Source organism: Chenopodium album, chromosome 3 (genome assembly GCF_948465745.1).
Source record: "Chenopodium album chromosome 3, dcCheAlbu1.1, whole genome shotgun sequence".
In the NCBI taxonomy this organism is placed as follows: Eukaryota; Viridiplantae; Streptophyta; class Magnoliopsida; order Caryophyllales; family Amaranthaceae; genus Chenopodium; species Chenopodium album.
In genome coordinates, this window is record NC_137836.1 from 77,245,292 (window position 1) to 77,264,098 (window position 18,807).

The 18,807-nt window shown below is 34.8% G+C and overlaps 2 protein-coding genes across 2 annotated transcripts; both read left to right on the forward strand.

The window, feature by feature from the left end:
- The first annotated feature begins 2,331 nt into the window (after positions 1 to 2,331).
- Positions 2,332 to 10,250, forward strand: LOC145624291 (lysine-specific demethylase REF6-like). Its single transcript, XM_081677289.1, has 7 exons — positions 2,332 to 3,500; positions 4,838 to 4,916; positions 5,052 to 5,119; positions 5,204 to 5,354; positions 5,724 to 6,358; positions 6,622 to 7,341; positions 8,271 to 10,250. Exons 1-7 carry the CDS (start codon positions 2,627 to 2,629, stop codon positions 9,983 to 9,985), a joined length of 4,242 nt encoding a protein of 1,413 aa, XP_081533415.1. The 5' UTR covers positions 2,332 to 2,626; the 3' UTR covers positions 9,986 to 10,250.
- Positions 10,251 to 11,122: 872 nt separating this feature from the next.
- On the forward strand, positions 11,123 to 17,128 carry LOC145624293 (uncharacterized). Its single transcript, XM_081677290.1, has 6 exons — positions 11,123 to 12,357; positions 12,484 to 12,582; positions 14,426 to 14,536; positions 14,731 to 15,003; positions 15,385 to 15,636; positions 16,600 to 17,128. The coding sequence occupies exons 1-6, from the start codon at positions 11,329 to 11,331 to the stop codon at positions 16,777 to 16,779; spliced, it is 1,944 nt and encodes a 647-aa protein (XP_081533416.1). The 5' UTR covers positions 11,123 to 11,328; the 3' UTR covers positions 16,780 to 17,128.
- Positions 17,129 to 18,807: the final 1,679 nt, after the last annotated feature.

Consider the following 18,807-nt stretch of genomic DNA (forward strand, 5'->3'; position numbering starts at 1 on the left):
AATCTTACAAATATACATAACGTTTATAAGAACAACTTAACAAAATCATTTTATTATATTATACTCCTCCATTTTTTTGTAAGTTATGGTTGGATTTGCACATTTGTTGAGACACAACTTTGACCATTAACATTTTTTTTTTTGAAAGACTATTATTTTGTTACAAATATTTTTTTTGGATAAATTTGTTGAATTAACACCATTCTTTATAAATTTTGTTGTAAAGTTTAATTATGACCGTGCATGGCACGGGATTTAACCTAGTGTGTATCCTAAGGACGTTTTTTATTCACCTGATTTTCACTACACTGAACTAATTTGAACTAATCAAATCTTATTGAAACTAAATATATTTTAATTGTGATTTGTAGTTGGTAAATTTTATTACTCCCTCCGTGTTTTTTTAAGTGTTATACTTCTTTTTTAGCAAAAAGCTGCATTAAAATATTATATCTCTCTCCTCTCATGGTCCCCACCCAAACCAATTACAACTTTTTTTAATTATATCTTTTCTCTCACATTCATTACTTTTAAATAATAAACTATTAACCCCACTATCTTTCTTTTACAATTTTTTAATACTCCAACTACCCCACTTATCTCTTATTATATTTAAGTCAATTAAATTGCCTAAAAATATGTGTCGGTTAAAGTGTAATACTTAAAAAAACACGGAGGGAGTAGAATTTATTTTTAATAGAACAGATCCTAAATACACTTCATATCTATGACAATTATACGACGGACAATATTTATTTATTTACTTTTGGAAAAAAAAAAAAAAAAAAAAACTTCAAGAATGACTAGTAACAATGTAACATGCAATATGCTTAAGTCCAACAAAAATCTAAATAGCCAATATTTGATTAAGTTTAATTGACTTTTTTTGTGTATGTAAGCTACTAAGTTGAGTCAATCATAAGTGGCTTGTAGCAAATTTAATTAGGTTTAGGGTAAGTTTGTATAAATCTTGAGATACATTGGATGTTTGGTTGATTTTGCTCGGGTTTGGATTGAATTCAGCCATTTTTAGGTTACAATTTTTCATTTAATTTAGTTCAATCAAGCAAGTTCATGGTTTTAATTTTGAGTAGGATTTACATTAATTCATTAATCTATTTGTTCATGCATACAAGTATAATAAATTAGAGAAGGAAAGAGACATTATGAATGAGGGAAGCATATGGCTATAGACATTAAAATCTTATCATCCACTTTAAACTTGTTGATTTGATTCCAACTTGTTATATAATACCAACAACTGAACTAAAATGCCTCAAATTATTATGCATGTTAACTTATTTAATAAAAATTAATGTAAAATAGAACTGGGAATTTTCACTTTCTAGAGTTAAATTATGATAAATGTCTATCTAAAAAGCGATTTTAAAGAAAGAAAAGTTGTTACTAAGCCAATAGAACAATGAGAACAAGAATATAACATCTACACCAATGCAAATGTTTAGCCATGTTCTAATTATTCCCTAACCAATATTTTTTCCTTATCAACATATATTTTTTAAAGGTAGGTGGATTTGACTCTAATGAGGTTTTGATCTCATGACATCTAATAATTGATAAGCCAATCTTTTCATTAAACTAATCATTAATTTAACATATCATTGAGTAAATCATATGAGAAAACATTCAACATTAAACTTCATAAGAAAAAAAAATAAAATAAAAAATGACCTTGTAGAGTTAGAAACAACAATTATTCAGTATTCTTCATTAATTGCATCACATTAGGAATTCCCTTTTGAGGAACGTTTTTTTTATTTTTTTTCCTTTTCCTTACCTTTTACAAAATCATCATTAATTGCATTAGGTGTTCCCCTCGTGATGAACATCTTCTAATAGTGTTTTTCATCACCCTTTCATTAAAATAAAATCAAATAAAATATTCATCATTTATCCACATCGCGGACCATAAACACAACTTCATTAAGGTCATTTTCAAAACAGTGGTAATCTTTTTTTGACGGATACTAGTATAAAACTAATTAGTGGATAACTTGGTATATCTTGCCAACTTCAAAAATAAGTGGTATGAAATTTTATGACAGCAATCTATAACTCCGAACTGATTATTTGACCTAGACTCTCACAAATTTTTTACTCACCCACAACCAAATAAGATCCAAAGTTTGAAAATAATGGAAGTTATGAAATTTTTTTCTCATTATTTTTTTTTTTTAAAAAATCTATATAAAAAAAAGAGGGTGTGTGCACTTTGTGTATGTGTCTACAAAGTTGCTCCTTCCTCACCACTTCACTACCATTCACCCACAACTCGAATAAAACCAACCCACCCACTCACTCACTCACTCAACTCATCCCACTCTCTCTTTACCATTTTCATTTTCATTCCCCTGTTTTCTCTCTCCTCTCTCTCTCCTCTGTTAAAATTAAAAACAGAGAAGAGGCAGAGCAATTTTTATTATATATATAAAACCCCCAAATAAAACCCACCTCTTTTCTTTTATTATGAACAAGAATCCCCAAATCTGATCACTTATTTTCTTCCCTTTTCTCTCTCTTCAATGGCAGAAATACCCATTTTCTAAAAAAAATTCCTTTTTATTTCCCCAATTTTTCCAAAATATAATTTAAGAAAATTTAGGAAATGGGTTCTTCTTCATTTGTTACAGCAGAGCATTCAAGTCCAGAGGTATTTCCATGGCTGAAAACCCTACCAGTTGCTCCAGAATATCACCCAACAATCCAAGAATTTCAAGATCCAATTGCTTACATTTTCAAGATTGAAAAGGAAGCTTCTAAATTTGGGATTTGTAAGATTGTTCCTCCTGTTCCTCCCCAATCAAAAAAATCTGTAATTTCTAACCTAAATCGTTCACTTCAATCATTACCCAATAATTGTAATCAAAACCCTAATAATTCTCAACCCACATTTACGACCCGACGACAGCAAGTCGGGTTTTGCCCCAGAAAACAACGACCCATTCACAAGTCAGTGTGGCAGAGTGGTGAGTATTACACTCTCCAGCAATTTGAAGCTAAGGCTAAGAATTTTGAGAAGAATTACTTGAAGAATCGTGCTAAAAAGGCGGTATCGCCTTTCGAGGTTGAGACCCTTTACTGGAAGGCTAATGGGGATAGACCTTTTTCTGTTGAGTATGCTAATGACATGCCTGGGTCTGGTTTTATACCCATGAAAGATAAAAAAACAGGGGAAGTTGTTTCTGTTGGTGCTTCTAATGTTGGTGAGACTGCTTGGAATATGAGAGGTGTTGCAAGGTCTAATGGCTCTTTGTTGAGGTTTATGAAGGAGGAAATTCCTGGTGTTACTTCTCCTATGGTTTATGTTGCTATGATGTTTAGTTGGTTTGCTTGGCATGTTGAAGATCATGATTTGCATAGTTTGAATTACTTGCATTTGGGTGCTGGTAAGACTTGGTATGGTGTTCCTAAGGATGCTGCTTCCGCCTTCGAAGAGGTCATTCGGGTTCATGGCTTTGGGGAAGAGATTAACCCTCTTGGTTAGTGGTTCATTTGATTATTTTTGGTTTACTACATTTGAGGTTTTATCTTGATTATTACTATGGATTAATGTCAGCGTTTGGGAGGTATTGTTATTGTTATCATTGCTGCTTTATCTTGTAGGAAATAATGTTATGGTTGTTTGTTTAGGCTTAAAATGGTGTGATCATGTGTTAGTTTGATAGTCTGCCCTGTTTGCTCTGTTTTCGTGCGGCACATTTAGTTTTCAAATGTTGTGTGAGCGGGTGATTGTGAGTTGTGATCATGGTATTTTGGTAGCAAGAGGTTAGTGAGCTTGTTAGAGCTGTGTTGTTGTAAAATTTACTTGTTTTGCATCTTATTGTTAATGTTGCTATTTTTGGAATGATGATAGAATTTTGGCTGTGGCTGCTTTTGAACTTGAGAGAGGAGGGATTTTTATGATGGGAGTTATTGCTGATGTAGTGATGTGTTTTGTGTGTAGGAGTATTTGGTAGGAGGCAATGATTGGCTGTAACCTGTGTGAGTAGACAATATTTGAAGTCAAATTTCTATGTAAAGATTTTTAGGTTTCTCCTGGTTGCCTGTGATTATCCTTGTATCTTTGCTTCTTTATTAGGATAGTGCGTTATGTCATTTCCGTTCATGTAACGTGATTAGCAACGGTACTAGTTGGCAATTGAATGATTGTAAGAGCGTAAAGTGGCAATTTCTGTCACCTGATGATTATTGATGCATGAGATTGGGGGTCAGTTTGGGGGCTAGGTTTTATTTTTAATTATTATTTTTTTCAGGAAACAATAACATTGACCTTTCATGGACTTGATAGTGAAGTCTTGGGATATCTGGATGTATGTACCTTTATTGCTAGCTAGCCATAATTCTTTTGAAAGACATGTTGGAATTATGCTGATATAGACATAATGCAACGGGAAAAATTTCTTGTGCTAGGAAAATCTTCAACTCTTGCTTCATTACTATGTACTAGCTGGTTATATTTGCTAGTCCTGTATCTGATGACGGAAGTATTCTAGAAAAACATCCAAGTCCTGTTTCAAAAATAATTTGTTGTGATCATCTCTGTTTATGTCCATCTTGTGCACTGTGGTTTGACAGATTAAGTTTGTGAGTTGAGTTTTATGCATAGTTGTTAATTGAGAGGATGTTTTAACTTTGGTCTGCGGAACCATTTATATGAGTTCCCCTTTTCTGTTCTTTGTGCTTTACCCTGAAAAATGTTGGTTTTGCATCAGCCTCTAACTTGCTGCTATTTCTTGATTCTTTGATGTTGGAGAAGGAAAATTGAACTACTTGGTTGAAGTTAAATCCTGATTTATCCTTTTTTTTAATGCAACAGTTACCTTTGCTACACTTGGCGAAAAAACTACAGTGATGTCCCCAGAAGTGCTTGTTAATGCAGGGGTTCCCTGTTGCAGGTGATTAACACTCTCAAAGCTACTACAAATTTCTAGTTGCTAGGCCATTGTTATTACTCTACTCTGAGGTTGCCCTTTTTGAGAGTGCCTTGAATGTAATTAGTCCTGTCTACATTTTCTTTTGCTCCTGATCAGGTTAGTGCAAAATGCAGGGGAGTTTGTTGTCACATTCCCAAGGGCTTACCATTCTGGCTTCAGTCATGGTGAGCTTTCTTTCTTTTCCAGTTCGTTTGCTCTCTGTAGCGCTAATGAGTGTGTTGTTGATTTAGTTTGAACTTTTGATGTAGGGTTTAACTGCGGAGAAGCATCTAATATTGCCACTCCTGAATGGCTGAGATTTGCAAAAGATGCTGCTATTCGTAGAGCCTCAATAAACTATCCACCAATGGTCTCTCATTTCCAGTTGCTTTATGATCTTGCATTAGCAATATGTTCAAGGTGCATGTTCTCTCTATTGATTGACTTTCTGCTTAAATCTGCTTTCAGTGCCATGCATTTCTTACCATGAATAGATATAAATGATGGGTAACTATAATGAATTGCTGCTTGCAGTTTATTAGCTTTTTACTTTTCTGTTTACTGTTAAGTATGCTGGTTTTTATCAGTTTGTGGGAATATTGTATTATAACATGTAAGTGGTTCAGACGTGTTTGTTTCTTTTTTTATTGTTTTTATTTACTTTCCCCATTTTATCCATGGTTTATTTTTCTGTTGTCATTGAAGAAAGTTGTCTTTTTATTATGATATGTCTTATAAACAAGTTTGGGCAGTTCTCAGCCTGATCATTCCAACTCTTTTTGATGTTAGGGCATCAGTGGGAAGCAATGCTGGGCCTCGAAGTTCTCGCCTAAAAGATAAGAAAAAGGGTGAAGGTGAAATGCTGGTTAAACAGATGTTTGTGCAAGATGTAATACAAAATAATGATCTTCTTTACACTCTTGGACAAGGATCTGAAGTTGTACTTCTCCCTCACAATTCTTCTGAAATATTTGTTTGGTCCAATTTGCGTGTTGGATCTAAGTATAAAGTGAAACCTGGATTACCTTTTAGCTTATATAGTTCAGAGGAAGCTATTAAAGCTTCTGATGACATTATGTTAGCTAGAGATGTTAAGCAACAAAAATCTTTTTATTCTGTCAAATCAAAGTTTGGTGGTTCTATGTCCGCTGTGCCGCGTGAGATACAACACTCAGAAACTGAAAAAGGAGGAGGTGCATCTGGAGATGGATTGTCAGATCGTGGATTGTTTTCATGTGTCAAATGTGGGATTTGGACTTTTGCTTGTGTTGCCATTGTTCAACCTACTGAATCAGCTGCGCAGTACTTGATGTCAGCCGATTGTAGCTCCTTTAATGATTGGATTGTTGGTTCTGGAGTATCAAGTCATCGAATTGATCCAAATGATGGTGAAGCAAATACATCAGACCCAGATTCTTTTTCAGGTAGAGTATGTGTATGATTCACTATGTGTGTATGATTCACTATGCTATGTTTTGGAAGGGTGTGCAATTTTCCGTTTAATTTTCCCAACCAATTTTTTCTTCGTTGATGTTTTGCTGGCTTGTTATCCTTATTGTAGCTCCTTTAATGAATGGCTTTTATGAAGGCTCTTGAATTTGCATCGACTATTGGATGAATGCTTATGGAGGGTACATTCTTCTAATATCTAGGAAACATGGTAACTTTGGTATTTTTTGAATTGCAGGGTCCATGGAAAAAAATGGTCCTGAAGGCTCATATGGTAACCCTGTCCACTCCACTGATCACCAAGGTCAAAGCACAATTAACACCTCAACACTGAAGTCAAATACTTCTGAGAATGTAGAAGTGGGTTCACATACTGAAATTAAGAATGAATCATCTGCGCTTGGCTTATTGGCTATGACATACGGACATTCTTCCGACTCTGATGAAGATGATGTTCAACCCAATTGTCCAGTTGTTTCTGAGGATAATTTATCTGGAGATGGTTCATGGGGTGCTAGATTTCACCAAGATGATTCTGCATCACCAAATTTTGAGCAAGGCTATGATAGTGGTTTAGAAAGGGGTCCAAGCCAAATTTCTTCAAGATCTGACTGTGAAGATGAGGATTCGCTCCAAAGGTCTGATTTCTATGAACACTGTGGCCACAGAAGAATTAATGGAGACGATGATGAGTATGATTCTCACAACTGCTCTGCCAAATTCACGGAGGAAGATACATTGACTTCTGAGCGAAATTATTCTCCTATTGCTGATGAACATAATACTGCAAAATACAGCTGTGCTATTGACCCAGTGGGCAAGCCAAATCTTTCTTATCCTCGTAGATGTGATGAAGATTCTTCAAGGATGCATGTTTTCTGTCTTGAGCATGCTGTTGAGGTTGAAAAACAACTCCGACCTATTGGTGGGGTGCATATCTTACTCCTTTGTCATCCAGGTGGGTGTGGATTTTTTATATGTTGATTCATTGCTGTGTGTAGCGTTGCTTTTAGCTTCTGAGTCTACTAGGGGCTGATGTCTTAAGGGAGGGAGCTACATCTAGCTTTTGTTAGCTCAAAGACCTAGCACCTGAGCACCTCACTAATTCCTTCAACACTGGCACACTGCTAGTACTATAGGAAAAAAAGTGGCCATTTGAAACTCGGGTCATGGGAAGGCAGTCAATATTATGTAGCTTGGCTTGTTCTGAATGACTAAGCATGCGGTTATAAAAACTTAAAGTTATATTATGTGATGTATAATGTTGAATCCTTTTAGCAGAATTAATAATGCTTAACTTGGAAAGCTTGTGTGGTTGATGGCTTTTTATCAAGTTCTTTGCACAGCTGCAGTCCTGTAATCCTGTTACTGTTTTTATTGCTATGTTTATGTTCATCTTGCTTAGATAGGTGATTTTTACTTTTGAACCTAAAGGCTGTGGTTTCTAGGGATCTACGGCCTCAACCTTGTCATCTGGACCAATTGGCAACAGATGCAGATTACTTGCATGAACACTTGGCTTATGTATTTTGCAGAAGTGGGGAGTCTTCTGCAGAGAGTTTTGTGAGCCTTTGGAAATGATATAAGATGCATGAAAATTGGGTGTGTATAGAATTTGTCCACTTTTCCTGAATATTAATCTATTTTTAGTTATAATTGATAAAAGTAAAATATGGCAGTTTATTGTTTCCTTTATCATATCAATAGCTATGGGAGAGCCAATATATATATTTTTAAATTTTTTATTTTATTTTTATTTTTTATTTATTGTTATAGCGTGTTTTTTTTTTTCTTGCATATGAATAGCATAACTGTGGGAATATACATGTTTTGGTTGTAGAGGTTTAATCCTCGCTGCTTCTTGATACATTTGTCCTGCATTTTCAGACTATCCGAATGTAGAAGTTGAAGCAAAGAAGGTAGCAGAAGAGTTGGAAATGAACTATGGATGGAAAGATATTGCTTTCTCCATGGCCACCAAAGAAGATGAGGAGCGAATTCATATGGCCTTGCAAAGCGAGGAAGCCACACCAAAGAATGGGGATTGGGCTGTAAAACTGGGCATCAATCTCTTTTATAGTGCCATCCTCAGCCGTTCACCTCTCTATAATAAGCAGATGCCCTACAACTCTGTCATATATAATGCATTTGGCTGCAGTACTCCATCAAAATTCTCTCCGGAAGCCAAGGTCTGTGGCAAAGGGTTTGGCAGGCAGAAAAAGTTGGTGATGGCTGGTAAATGGTGTGGTAAAGTATGGATGTCGAATCAGGTTCATCCTTTGTTATTAAATAGAGATCCTGATGAAGATGCTTGTTTGAAATCAGATGTGAAAATTGGGAGAAAATCAGAAACTAGTTATAAAGCTCAAACCACCTATGCGAATAGAAAGGCAGGAAAGAAGAGAAGATCAATGCCAGGGAGTAGGATAGCCAAGAAAATGAAATTTGAAGTCACAGATTTTGCTGATACTGATCCGGAAGATTCAGTGGATGATAAACCTGAGCTAGAAACTAGGAGAAGTGTCAGAAAATCAAAAACACAATGCAGGCCTATCAAGAGGGTAAAGCACCAAGAAGAAATTCCAGATACCAACTCAGAGGATTCACAAGAATATATTAAATCTCCTCGAGGAACTTTGAGAAGTGTTAGAACCTTGAAGCGAGGAGCCAAACAAATTCTCAAAGCAAAAGGTCATCAGAGTGCTGCAGCCATTCACAATTATTCTGATGATGATTCACTGGATGATAGGTCTCATCAACATGGATTGAGAAGCTGTAATCGGAAGCTGAAAGCAGAGGGCAAATCAGCCAGAAAGGTAATATCCCAACCAAAAGATGTGGATAGTGAGTCTGAAGGTTCACCATCTAATGAATCTGAACTAGAGGAGCAGAGGAATTTTAGGAGTCCAGGCTCTTCTCAGCGGCGGGTCCCAGTCCATAAACAATTTGAGCCTGTCACTGATGATGATGATGAGATGGATGGTGGGCCAAGCACTCGTCTAAGGAAAAGAATTTCGAGGCCTACTCAGGATAGGAGAGAAACAAAGCCGGCAGTGAAGCGGCAAGTACAGAAATCCAAAGGAAAAAAAGCAGCTCCAGTCGTGAAGAATGCTATTCCAGCAAGAAAGGGTCCCAAAATGAGGCTTCCAGTATCAAGAGGTCCAGCTATGAAGGGTCCAGCCAGGAAGAATCCATCTCTCTCCACTGGTGATGCAGATGAAGAAGATGAAGAAGAGGAGACAGCTGAATTTGCCTGTGACGTTGAGGGGTGCAGCATGAGTTTGGGCTCAAAGCAAGAACTTGCCTTGCATAAACGAAACATATGCCCGGTCAAGGGATGTGGTAAGAAGTTCTTCTCACACAAGTATCTGGTTCAGCATCGACGTGTTCACATGGATGACCGGCCCTTGAAGTGTCCTTGGAAGGGATGTCGAATGACTTTCAAGTGGGCGTGGGCCCGCACTGAACATATTCGGGTGCACACCGGGGCTCGCCCATATGTCTGTAATGAACCGGGTTGTGGACAAACATTCAGATTTGTGTCAGATTTTAGTCGTCACAAACGCAAGACAGGTCATGCAGCAAAGAAGGCTAGGAAATAATATATTTAGGTGGTATGTAAAAACATAATTTAACATTGCTTGTCAAGAATCTGTTACAATTGATTGACCTTAGGTCTTAGTTCAATTTTTAGTTTTAGGATTTCCCATTTTAACTGGGATTTGGTAAGAATGGTTGAATCTGTCATGTCAGGGGGTCTTCATTGGACCCATTCTTTTAGTTTATTCAAGAAATTCCTTGAGGAACCATTTGTCTAATGTATTATATTTATATACAATCATACATGCTATGACTTAGCTTGGTCAAGTGCTTTTCTTCTCTTTGTTGACTTTGACAATTTGTACAAGATTTGGTGATACTTATTTTATATTTGTTGAATTTGTACAAGATTTGGAAAGAACAAGAGAATAACTTCACATGTATTCATGGTTGTAAAAATTCACATGGGGATCTTAAACTCTTACTATCCTTTGTTACATGATTTGATGATTGATATTGTCTTATGTACAATTGTATGTATGTGCTTAATGTGGTAAGATTTTACAATTCTACCATGATTATGTTTTGAATTTTTCTTGCATGTTTTTCATTTATTGGCTTCAATGTGAATGTATAAGTTTGATTACGTCATTTTACCTATAAACTTTAAAAATTCAATCAATTTTACCGTGTCCATAGTGTTTATAGTTAACAGAAGTTGACCCAATATAAAACTTTGGCCAAAATCAATTATAAGTATGCATTTATTTTAAGTTATTACCAATTGACTATTAAAAATATAAGAAGTGACATTGATATACACAAGATTTTGATTCAGGCCAATTCTTATCAAATCACTCTTTGAAATTTTAACCAAGTATAGTTGTGGATCTTAAGTTACACAAGCTCGTTTAAATTCGTTTGTTAGCTCAAAAAAAAAAAAAAAAATTGATATTTTAAAAATTGTGTAATAACATTGTACACTTTGTTTTTACTTTAAGTGCAAATTTTTCTTGTTAGAAACTCATTTTAAAAATTAAATTTGCCATAATCTCAAACTTGAATTCAAATACAAACAAATCCATAAATTAAGTATTTCGAATTAATCAAACTAATTCTTTAATGAATCAAAGTCGAACAAGAATTTTTAAGACTAATTCAAATGATCAACTAAATAAATACAAGTACATCTTCTAATTCTTTAGAGTCTCATTTTAGACAATAACTTTATTCGTTTCTTTTGCATCCTTACATTTCATGCAAAAATACTTTGCACTTTGTATAATTTCATCACCTAATTTGCCAATTGTAGTAGTTGAACACATTCCTTTGTTTATTCCCTCTTTTTCTCTTTAACGAAATCGATTTCCTTTTTTTAGGGTTTTGAAATGTTCAAGCTTCAACAATGGAGTTAGGGTTAGAATCATCATCATCATCATCAACTTGCCCTTTAGGGCTTTCTCTCACAAATCAACAAAATTCAGCAATTTCATCTGCAGAATCTTCTTCTCCATCATTTGATCATCATCAATCTTCCGATTCCATCAACGATCGCCTCGTTTCTCTCTCTATTGACGCCGTTAATGGCGGCGAAGACGGCGATCCTAAGGTGGAGAGAGAAAAGAACGAAGAAGAGAATGGGGAAATTGAGATTGTGAGGAGTAATGATTTGAAGGGTAGAAATAGTAGTGATGATGTTATTGCTGTAATTGAAGCTGCCGACAATGGCGATCGTACGGAGGAGATAGGAAACAATGAAGAAGAATGTAGGGAAGAAAAGAGGGAGATTGAGGATGTGATCATGAGTGAATTGAGTGGCAGAAGTAGTAGTAATACCTTTGCTACCGACAACAATGGCGGTGAAGATGTTGATCGCTCAGAGGCGAAAGAGAACCGTAAATTGGGTGTGGAGGAAAAGCAGGGTATTGAGAATGTGAGCAAAATTGAGGGTAGTGAAGAGGTGTTAGGTTGTAGGATTGGTAGTGATAGGATTCAGACTGAAATCGAGTCGAGTAACAATGGCGGCGAAGATGGTGATCACATGGTGGTGATAGAAAACCATGAAGTGGGGAGTGGGGAAGAAAAGGGGGAAGTTGAGAATGTGAGTAGAATTGAGGGTAGTGATAAGGAGTTAGCCTGTAGGATTAGTAGTGATGGGATTCAGACCGAAATCGAGGTGGGAAACAATGGCGATGAAGACGGGGATGGAACGGTGGTGATGGTAAACCATGAGGTAGAGAGTGGGGAAGAAAAGGGGGAAATTGAGAATGTGAGCAGAAATGAGGGTAGTGAAAAAGTGTTGAGTCGTAGAAATAGTAATAAGTTTCCGGTGAGGCCGGAGGCTGAGGATTGTACCTTTTATGTTCGAACCGGGACTTGCAAGTTTGGGATGAATTGCAAGTTTAATCATCCTCCTAATAATAGAAGATTTCAGGTGATTTAAAAGTTTTGTATTTGCTTTTGGGTTAATTTTTGTTTTGATTATATGAATTAGTTAGTTGATGAATTAATTGAAAAATAGATTTTAAATTTTTGGTTGATTTTTCTTGAAATGTTGTAGGGTGTTAAGGTGAGGGCAAAGGAAGAATGTGTTGCTGCTACTATACAGAAGGTGAAGGAAAAGGATGAATCTATGGACAAAGAACAGATTGATTGCAAGGTGTATATATGTTTTCTTATTTATTTATTTTAAATGGATGAGTGATATCTTTCATGACAAAATCATTTGTTGATCAGTGTTCTTGTGAGTAGAGTAGTTAATGCTTAATACTCCTAATGTTTTTACTTTTAGCTTCTCATATTTAGCTCTCAGAAGTGCTTAGTATTATATATTCTCTTTGGTGGCATAAGATGATATTATTAGGTATAGTGGTGATTTTCTGTATAAGCATTATCGTAATCATATTTGTTTGAATCATTGTGGACCTCCAAAATAAAGGGACCAACAAAATACCTTAAATTAAGCACCTCTGACCAACATTGGATTACTGGCTGCTGAATTTTGATATATTGAGTGAACTAGGATCCATCATAAATTCATAATATCAAAATCTTAGAGACTATCAATCATACTAGACTTTGTGACCTTTAAAAGTTACCTAATTGTCATTTTTTTTTTTGAGGCATACCTAATTGTCATTTAGTTTGGGCTAGAATTGGAATGCAGCAAATGATACAATTACCAAAAAAAAAAAAAAAAAAAAAAACAGTAATCAATCTCCTTGGTCCTCTTCCTCCATTTGCTTCTAGCCTTCTACCCATTGCTACTTGCTTTTTGCAAGTTTCTTATGTCTTCTTTATCTCTTCCGTCCATGTCATCTTGGGCCTCCCTCTCTCCTGTTGCCTTTGGAATACAGAGACGGAGTATGTTTATTCTTTTATCTATTTATTTTTTAATATACGGTAGTGCAACTGTGCAAGCTATATGAAGTGCGAACGAGTTTTCCTGGAAATCCATAATCTAAATTCAGAGGGAGGCTAACTTTTTATAGAGTACTGTAAGGCTGTAAGCAATTAATAGGTTTTCTATACCATGTAACATGAGTGGGTAATTTAAATAATCCCAATATTTGGGAAAAAAAAAATTAACTAAAATTATTGGAAGAAGGAGTACCTTGTGTTAATACCACAAGGGAAGAAGAGGTGTTATCTAGATTCTAGAAGCATAGTGATTTAGCAAGCGATATGCCTGAAGGCTGAAATAATAGCAGATGTTGGTTTATAAATAGTTGCTTGTACCATTTGTTATATGCTTCTTGATTTACAGATAAATTAGCACCAATATCGGATTCTTGAAGATGTAGACCATGTAGTTATCTTAATCTTCAAGATAGTCTTCAGTCTCTTACATCCTGAGCTCCAGCTCTATCTTGGTGGTTAGAACGTCATGTAGGCTTTGTTGTTTCCGTAATGCTTTCTCTTGTAACTGTCTCGACCCTAAACATGTTCTGATTGTCAGATGCTACCTTGGTGGTTAGCTCATCATACAGGCTTTGATGTTGCTTGATGCGAACTCTTTTATTGATCTAGAAACTGTCTTGCCCCAAACATGTTCTGATGATTTTTGAAGAGTGTCCCAGCTAAGTCATAGAGTTGTTTCATAATCTTATTATTCTTGACTGGCAAAGCCTATTCTTTTACGGTATCTTGTCTAATAATTGTGCATTCTGCTTCTATTTCTGCCATTTTTACTATTAATATTCTGCATTTTTCTAACTCAAGCGACTGATTTATGCCCCATTCTATATGAACTTGGTTTAGCCTTACTTAAAACTGGTTAATGTTGTCTTGAATTTATCCATCAGTCATATTAATGTGATTTATCCACACAATCTTTGAGTAAAAAGTAGTGTTATAAATGACCCCTTATTTTTTCGATTATGAAGTATTACCTAAAGTTTAATTAGATAGAATCTGATATATGCATCTGCGTAATTGACTGTTCACCATAACAATTTTTTTTTTTACTCTGCTATATTATTTGTCCTTTTCTCCTGATGCAGTACTTTGATCGTCCCGGAGGATGTAAGTTTGGGAAAGCTTGTAAATTCAATCACAGCAGAAAAACGAACCCTACCTCAAAGCTTAATTTTATGGGTTTGCCGATTCGTCTGGTACTTAAAAAGAACTCCATCATCTTGGTTGATATGTTCTTTGGAAACTAGAATTTTGTTGTGGTGATTAAATAGCATCTTTTTATTTCTGTAAACTTGTACTGTGTTTCTGGAATTAGTCTTCTTTTACATCTGAATTTGTTAACTTGTCCCTTTTCATTTGTGAAATTTGTGATGAGGTTCTGGCTTCACAGGGAGAAAAGGAGTGCCCTTTTTATATGCGCAACGGCTCGTGCAAATTTGGAGCCAATTGTAGATTTAACCATCCTGACCCTACCTCTGCCGGAGGACCTGATGCTTCGCCCAAATACAGCAATGGGGGATCCATCTTTGCACCTAATGGCTCGCATTCAACTCTTGCACCTTGGTCTCCTCCTACCACTTTGAATGAAAATCCTCCTTATATCCCTTTGATGTTTTCTCCAACTCAAGGTGTTCCTTCACAATCAGAATGGAACGCTTACCAGGTAGACTTTTCCTGACTCACCTTGGTTACCTAGTATGTCAACGCTTTGTATGTTTGCTATACTTCCAAGTACAGCGACTGTTTACTAGCGTGTTCTACTGTATTCTTCTCCTAGGCTGTTGAAATCTTTCTAAAGTATGTTTCTCTGAATAGAGGATATTTCTGCTTTTGTGGTTGGTATTTGCATTTTTGGAATTAGGAAAGTAGGTTGAGAAGCTGAGAGAGTTCTTTGGATGGAAACTTGAAAAAACAAAAAGAAAAAGAAAAAGAAAAAAGTGTAATAGTGATATCTTGAAATTGTTTCCCTTTTTTTGTCCTCTGATAGTTATCTCAATCTTTTCCTTTTTGTTTCCCCCCTTCTATCCATGTTAATGTTGACAAGGCTCCAGTTTATCCACCTGAGAGGAGCATTCACATTCCACCAACATTTGCAATGAATAGTCAGTTACTAAAAAGGCCAGAGGAAATGCTGGGTGATGAATTTCCAGAAAGACCTGGCCAACCTGAATGCAGTTACTTCTTGAGAAATGGCGATTGTAAATACAGATCTGCATGTAAATTTCACCATCCCAAAAATGTGATGGCTCAGTCACCATCGTGTCTTCTCAGTGACTTGGGTTTACCTCTAAGACCTGTAAGTTAGCTAAACTTCCTAAGTTTATTACTTCTGTCCATTAATTACACCCTTTGTTTTTTTTTTATTTTTTATTTTTTATTATTATTATTTATATATATATGCACACACATATATTTGCATCACATATACATTTGGCAACTTTATACCATATTTTTCCTGTCTCATCCCCAAAACCCCATTCAAAATATATTATTCCCTCCATTTTTTTTAAATGCATCACTTGCAATTACACAGCAGTAGATAGTCAACTACAATTAGAGCAAATAAACTTTCCTAAAACTCTATGCACCATCAAATGATGCAAATTAAAAAAATAGGCGGAGGGAGTAATAATTAGCTAGCTTTTATCAAAATTAATTGATTATTTACTTGCCCACTTGCACAATATAATATTATTAGAGCAAATAAACTCTCCTAAAACTCCATGGATGTCAAGTGATGCAAAAAAAAAAAAGGAAATGCTCTTTGGTAAACTCAAACTTTTTAACTTTCTGAGTGGTAAACGTTAAAAAAACTTATTATCAATGGTAAACCCTAAGTTTAGGCTGTTATCAAAATAAATTAATAGCCTTTAAATAAAAAAAAATTCGAAAGTAATTAAAATTCATATTTTGAGATTGTGTCGTCCATGGCTAGAAATCACTGAAAATTTAGGCCATATACTTTCTGATCAAATGTTATAGTAACTTTTCTGGTGCAATAATGGAGTTTGTTGCTATGTTCCTATATCTGGTTATGCCATGCACCCAAATTATCTTATTTATTGTTTGTGATATATGTTCATTTTTGAGACTGTTCAATGCATTATTCAAGTTCATTTTTGCACCTTAAGTATTATAATCTGATGTAATTTGACAGAATTGAGTGAATGTGATTGAAAAATGATTATTAATGTATTATTCTTCAAAGCACTATCTTAATTTTGCTGACGTTGATTGCTGCTTTGATGTGAGGATTCAGGGTGAAAATGTTTGCAGCTATTACAGTCGATATGGAATTTGCAAATATGGTCCTGCCTGTAAATATGACCATCCAATAAACTATGCTCATTCATCTGAGTTGACTGTCTCAGCAGTAGATCAGACTCCAGTTTTAGGTGACTCTGTGGTCAACAACCAGGCTATGGCAGCTGAATCCTGAACGGTAAATCTGAAGCACGAATATATTTATGCATTAGATTTGAGAAAAATGCCTTGTAATGACTATTATTCAGGTTAGAATGAGTTTCAAGAATACTTCTCTTGCTGTCAACTTGTTGAGGCTGATGTTTTCTTATCTAAGTTATACTTCAGAGCAACTTGTAAATTATGTTTCAAATTATGTGTAAATGTAAAGTATTAACTTCAAAGCTCTTTTTGCTGAACACTTCTACACCTGCGATGTTTTTAGCTGTCGAGCTTGACAGTGACTAGTGTATATTTACTTGCAAGGAATTGCATTTTTATTTTTGAGAAATAACATCTGTTTCAATATGATTGCAAAGTTGCAACACAGTTTGTGCTATTAATGCTAAATTTGATGAGTTATTTTTGAGGAAACACACTTTGCACTATTAATGCTAACTTTGATTTCTAATTTTTGAGCAAGAACAAGAGTTAAGGTAATATTTAGGGATTAAAGTTTTTTATTTTTCACCTTTTGGGACCTAAACTTTTTTCTTTCACCCTTTGGGACCTAAAAAAGAATTATAGTTGAAAATTTTAACTATGTTTAAGTGGTGGGGCCCATTAATTATTTTAGGTTATGATTTAATTATTTACAAAAGAGAATTTATTTTTTATAAAATTGTGTTAGGTGTTTTTAGTTTTTTACCCCAAAAAAATTACTGCAAAAAAACTCTTCATCATCAACCTCGACTCCCCAGTTTGTTCTCCCTTTAAAAAAAAAAAAAAAAAAAAGAAAAAAAAAAGAAGCTTTGAAGGCGATTTTGGTGTAGATTATTAACGGTTTTTCAAGCATCTTAGCACAAGTTATCTATGAATCTTCTTTTTTTGAAAAAAAACAAAAAAAAAAACTAAGTTCTCTATGAATCTTGTACAACTAGTTTACTTCAATTTTGGTTTTTTCTCATAGTTTATTGCTAGGTTTAGGGCTTATTGACGTAGTAGAATTTTATGGGTATTCATGAATAATGATGCTGAAACTACTGCTTAGTGTTGTTATAGTGTTGAATTTATGTGTTTGTTCCAATTGTATTTTAGGATTTTGAACTTCAGTTTGGAGTCAATTTAGAAATATTGTGTTTATGCAATTGTATAGTGGACCAACAACATTATTCTAATTTCTTAAAATGCAAGGTAAGAAAACCATCTTTTTAATTCAATTATCAACATCAAATTAATGCCCTTAGAATAAATATTTGAAAAAAAAATAACAATTTGAATATTTTTAACTACATCTACGACTTCACCAATTCATACTTATGATTGTAGGCTGAAATACTTTATTGTTGGAGAGAAAAAAAAAAAAAAAAAACTATTGGATGGAGATAGTATGATCGAAGAAGGCTTGCTTCAATGTTTGATGTTGGATATTGTTGCTTTTAGATGACGAATGTTGTTGTGTTTGTTTTGGATTTCTGTATTGTTGTTTGCTATTTTTTTTTTTTTTTTTTTTTTTTTTTTTTTTTAAAAAAAAAAAAAGAGTTTTAAAGTTGATATTCACAATCTACTTTTGTTTTATTTGGAAATGCTGTTTTTTTTACTCTAATTAATGCTTAGGATGGTTAGTTAGATGGGTTTAATTGTTTGAGAATTAACCATAGGTCCCAAATGGTGAAAGAAAAAAGTTCAGGTCCCAAAAGGTGAAAAGTAAAAAAGTATAGTCCCCAATTGTTAGCTTAACTCGCAAGAACAATATGCAAGGCAAATAACTTGTAATACTAACTTCCTCTCATATCATGAAATTGTGAGTTTATATTTTAGCTAAGCTCAAATAAATGGAAATTTGATGAATAAAATGGATCCTAATAAATCATAAATCTAAGGTATTAAGCCCCATTTACTGGCTCTTGGGAGTTCCTGCCGGCCCTCTCCTGTGCCACCTGCATGTAGTGGGGGTCTTTAAAGTTTCGTATTCACTTGCCTTTTATATTTACCTAGCTTTCGTTTAGTAGCTTCATGCCGCTCGTACATTAGTGAAACATATTACTTTTTTCTTTCATTTAAT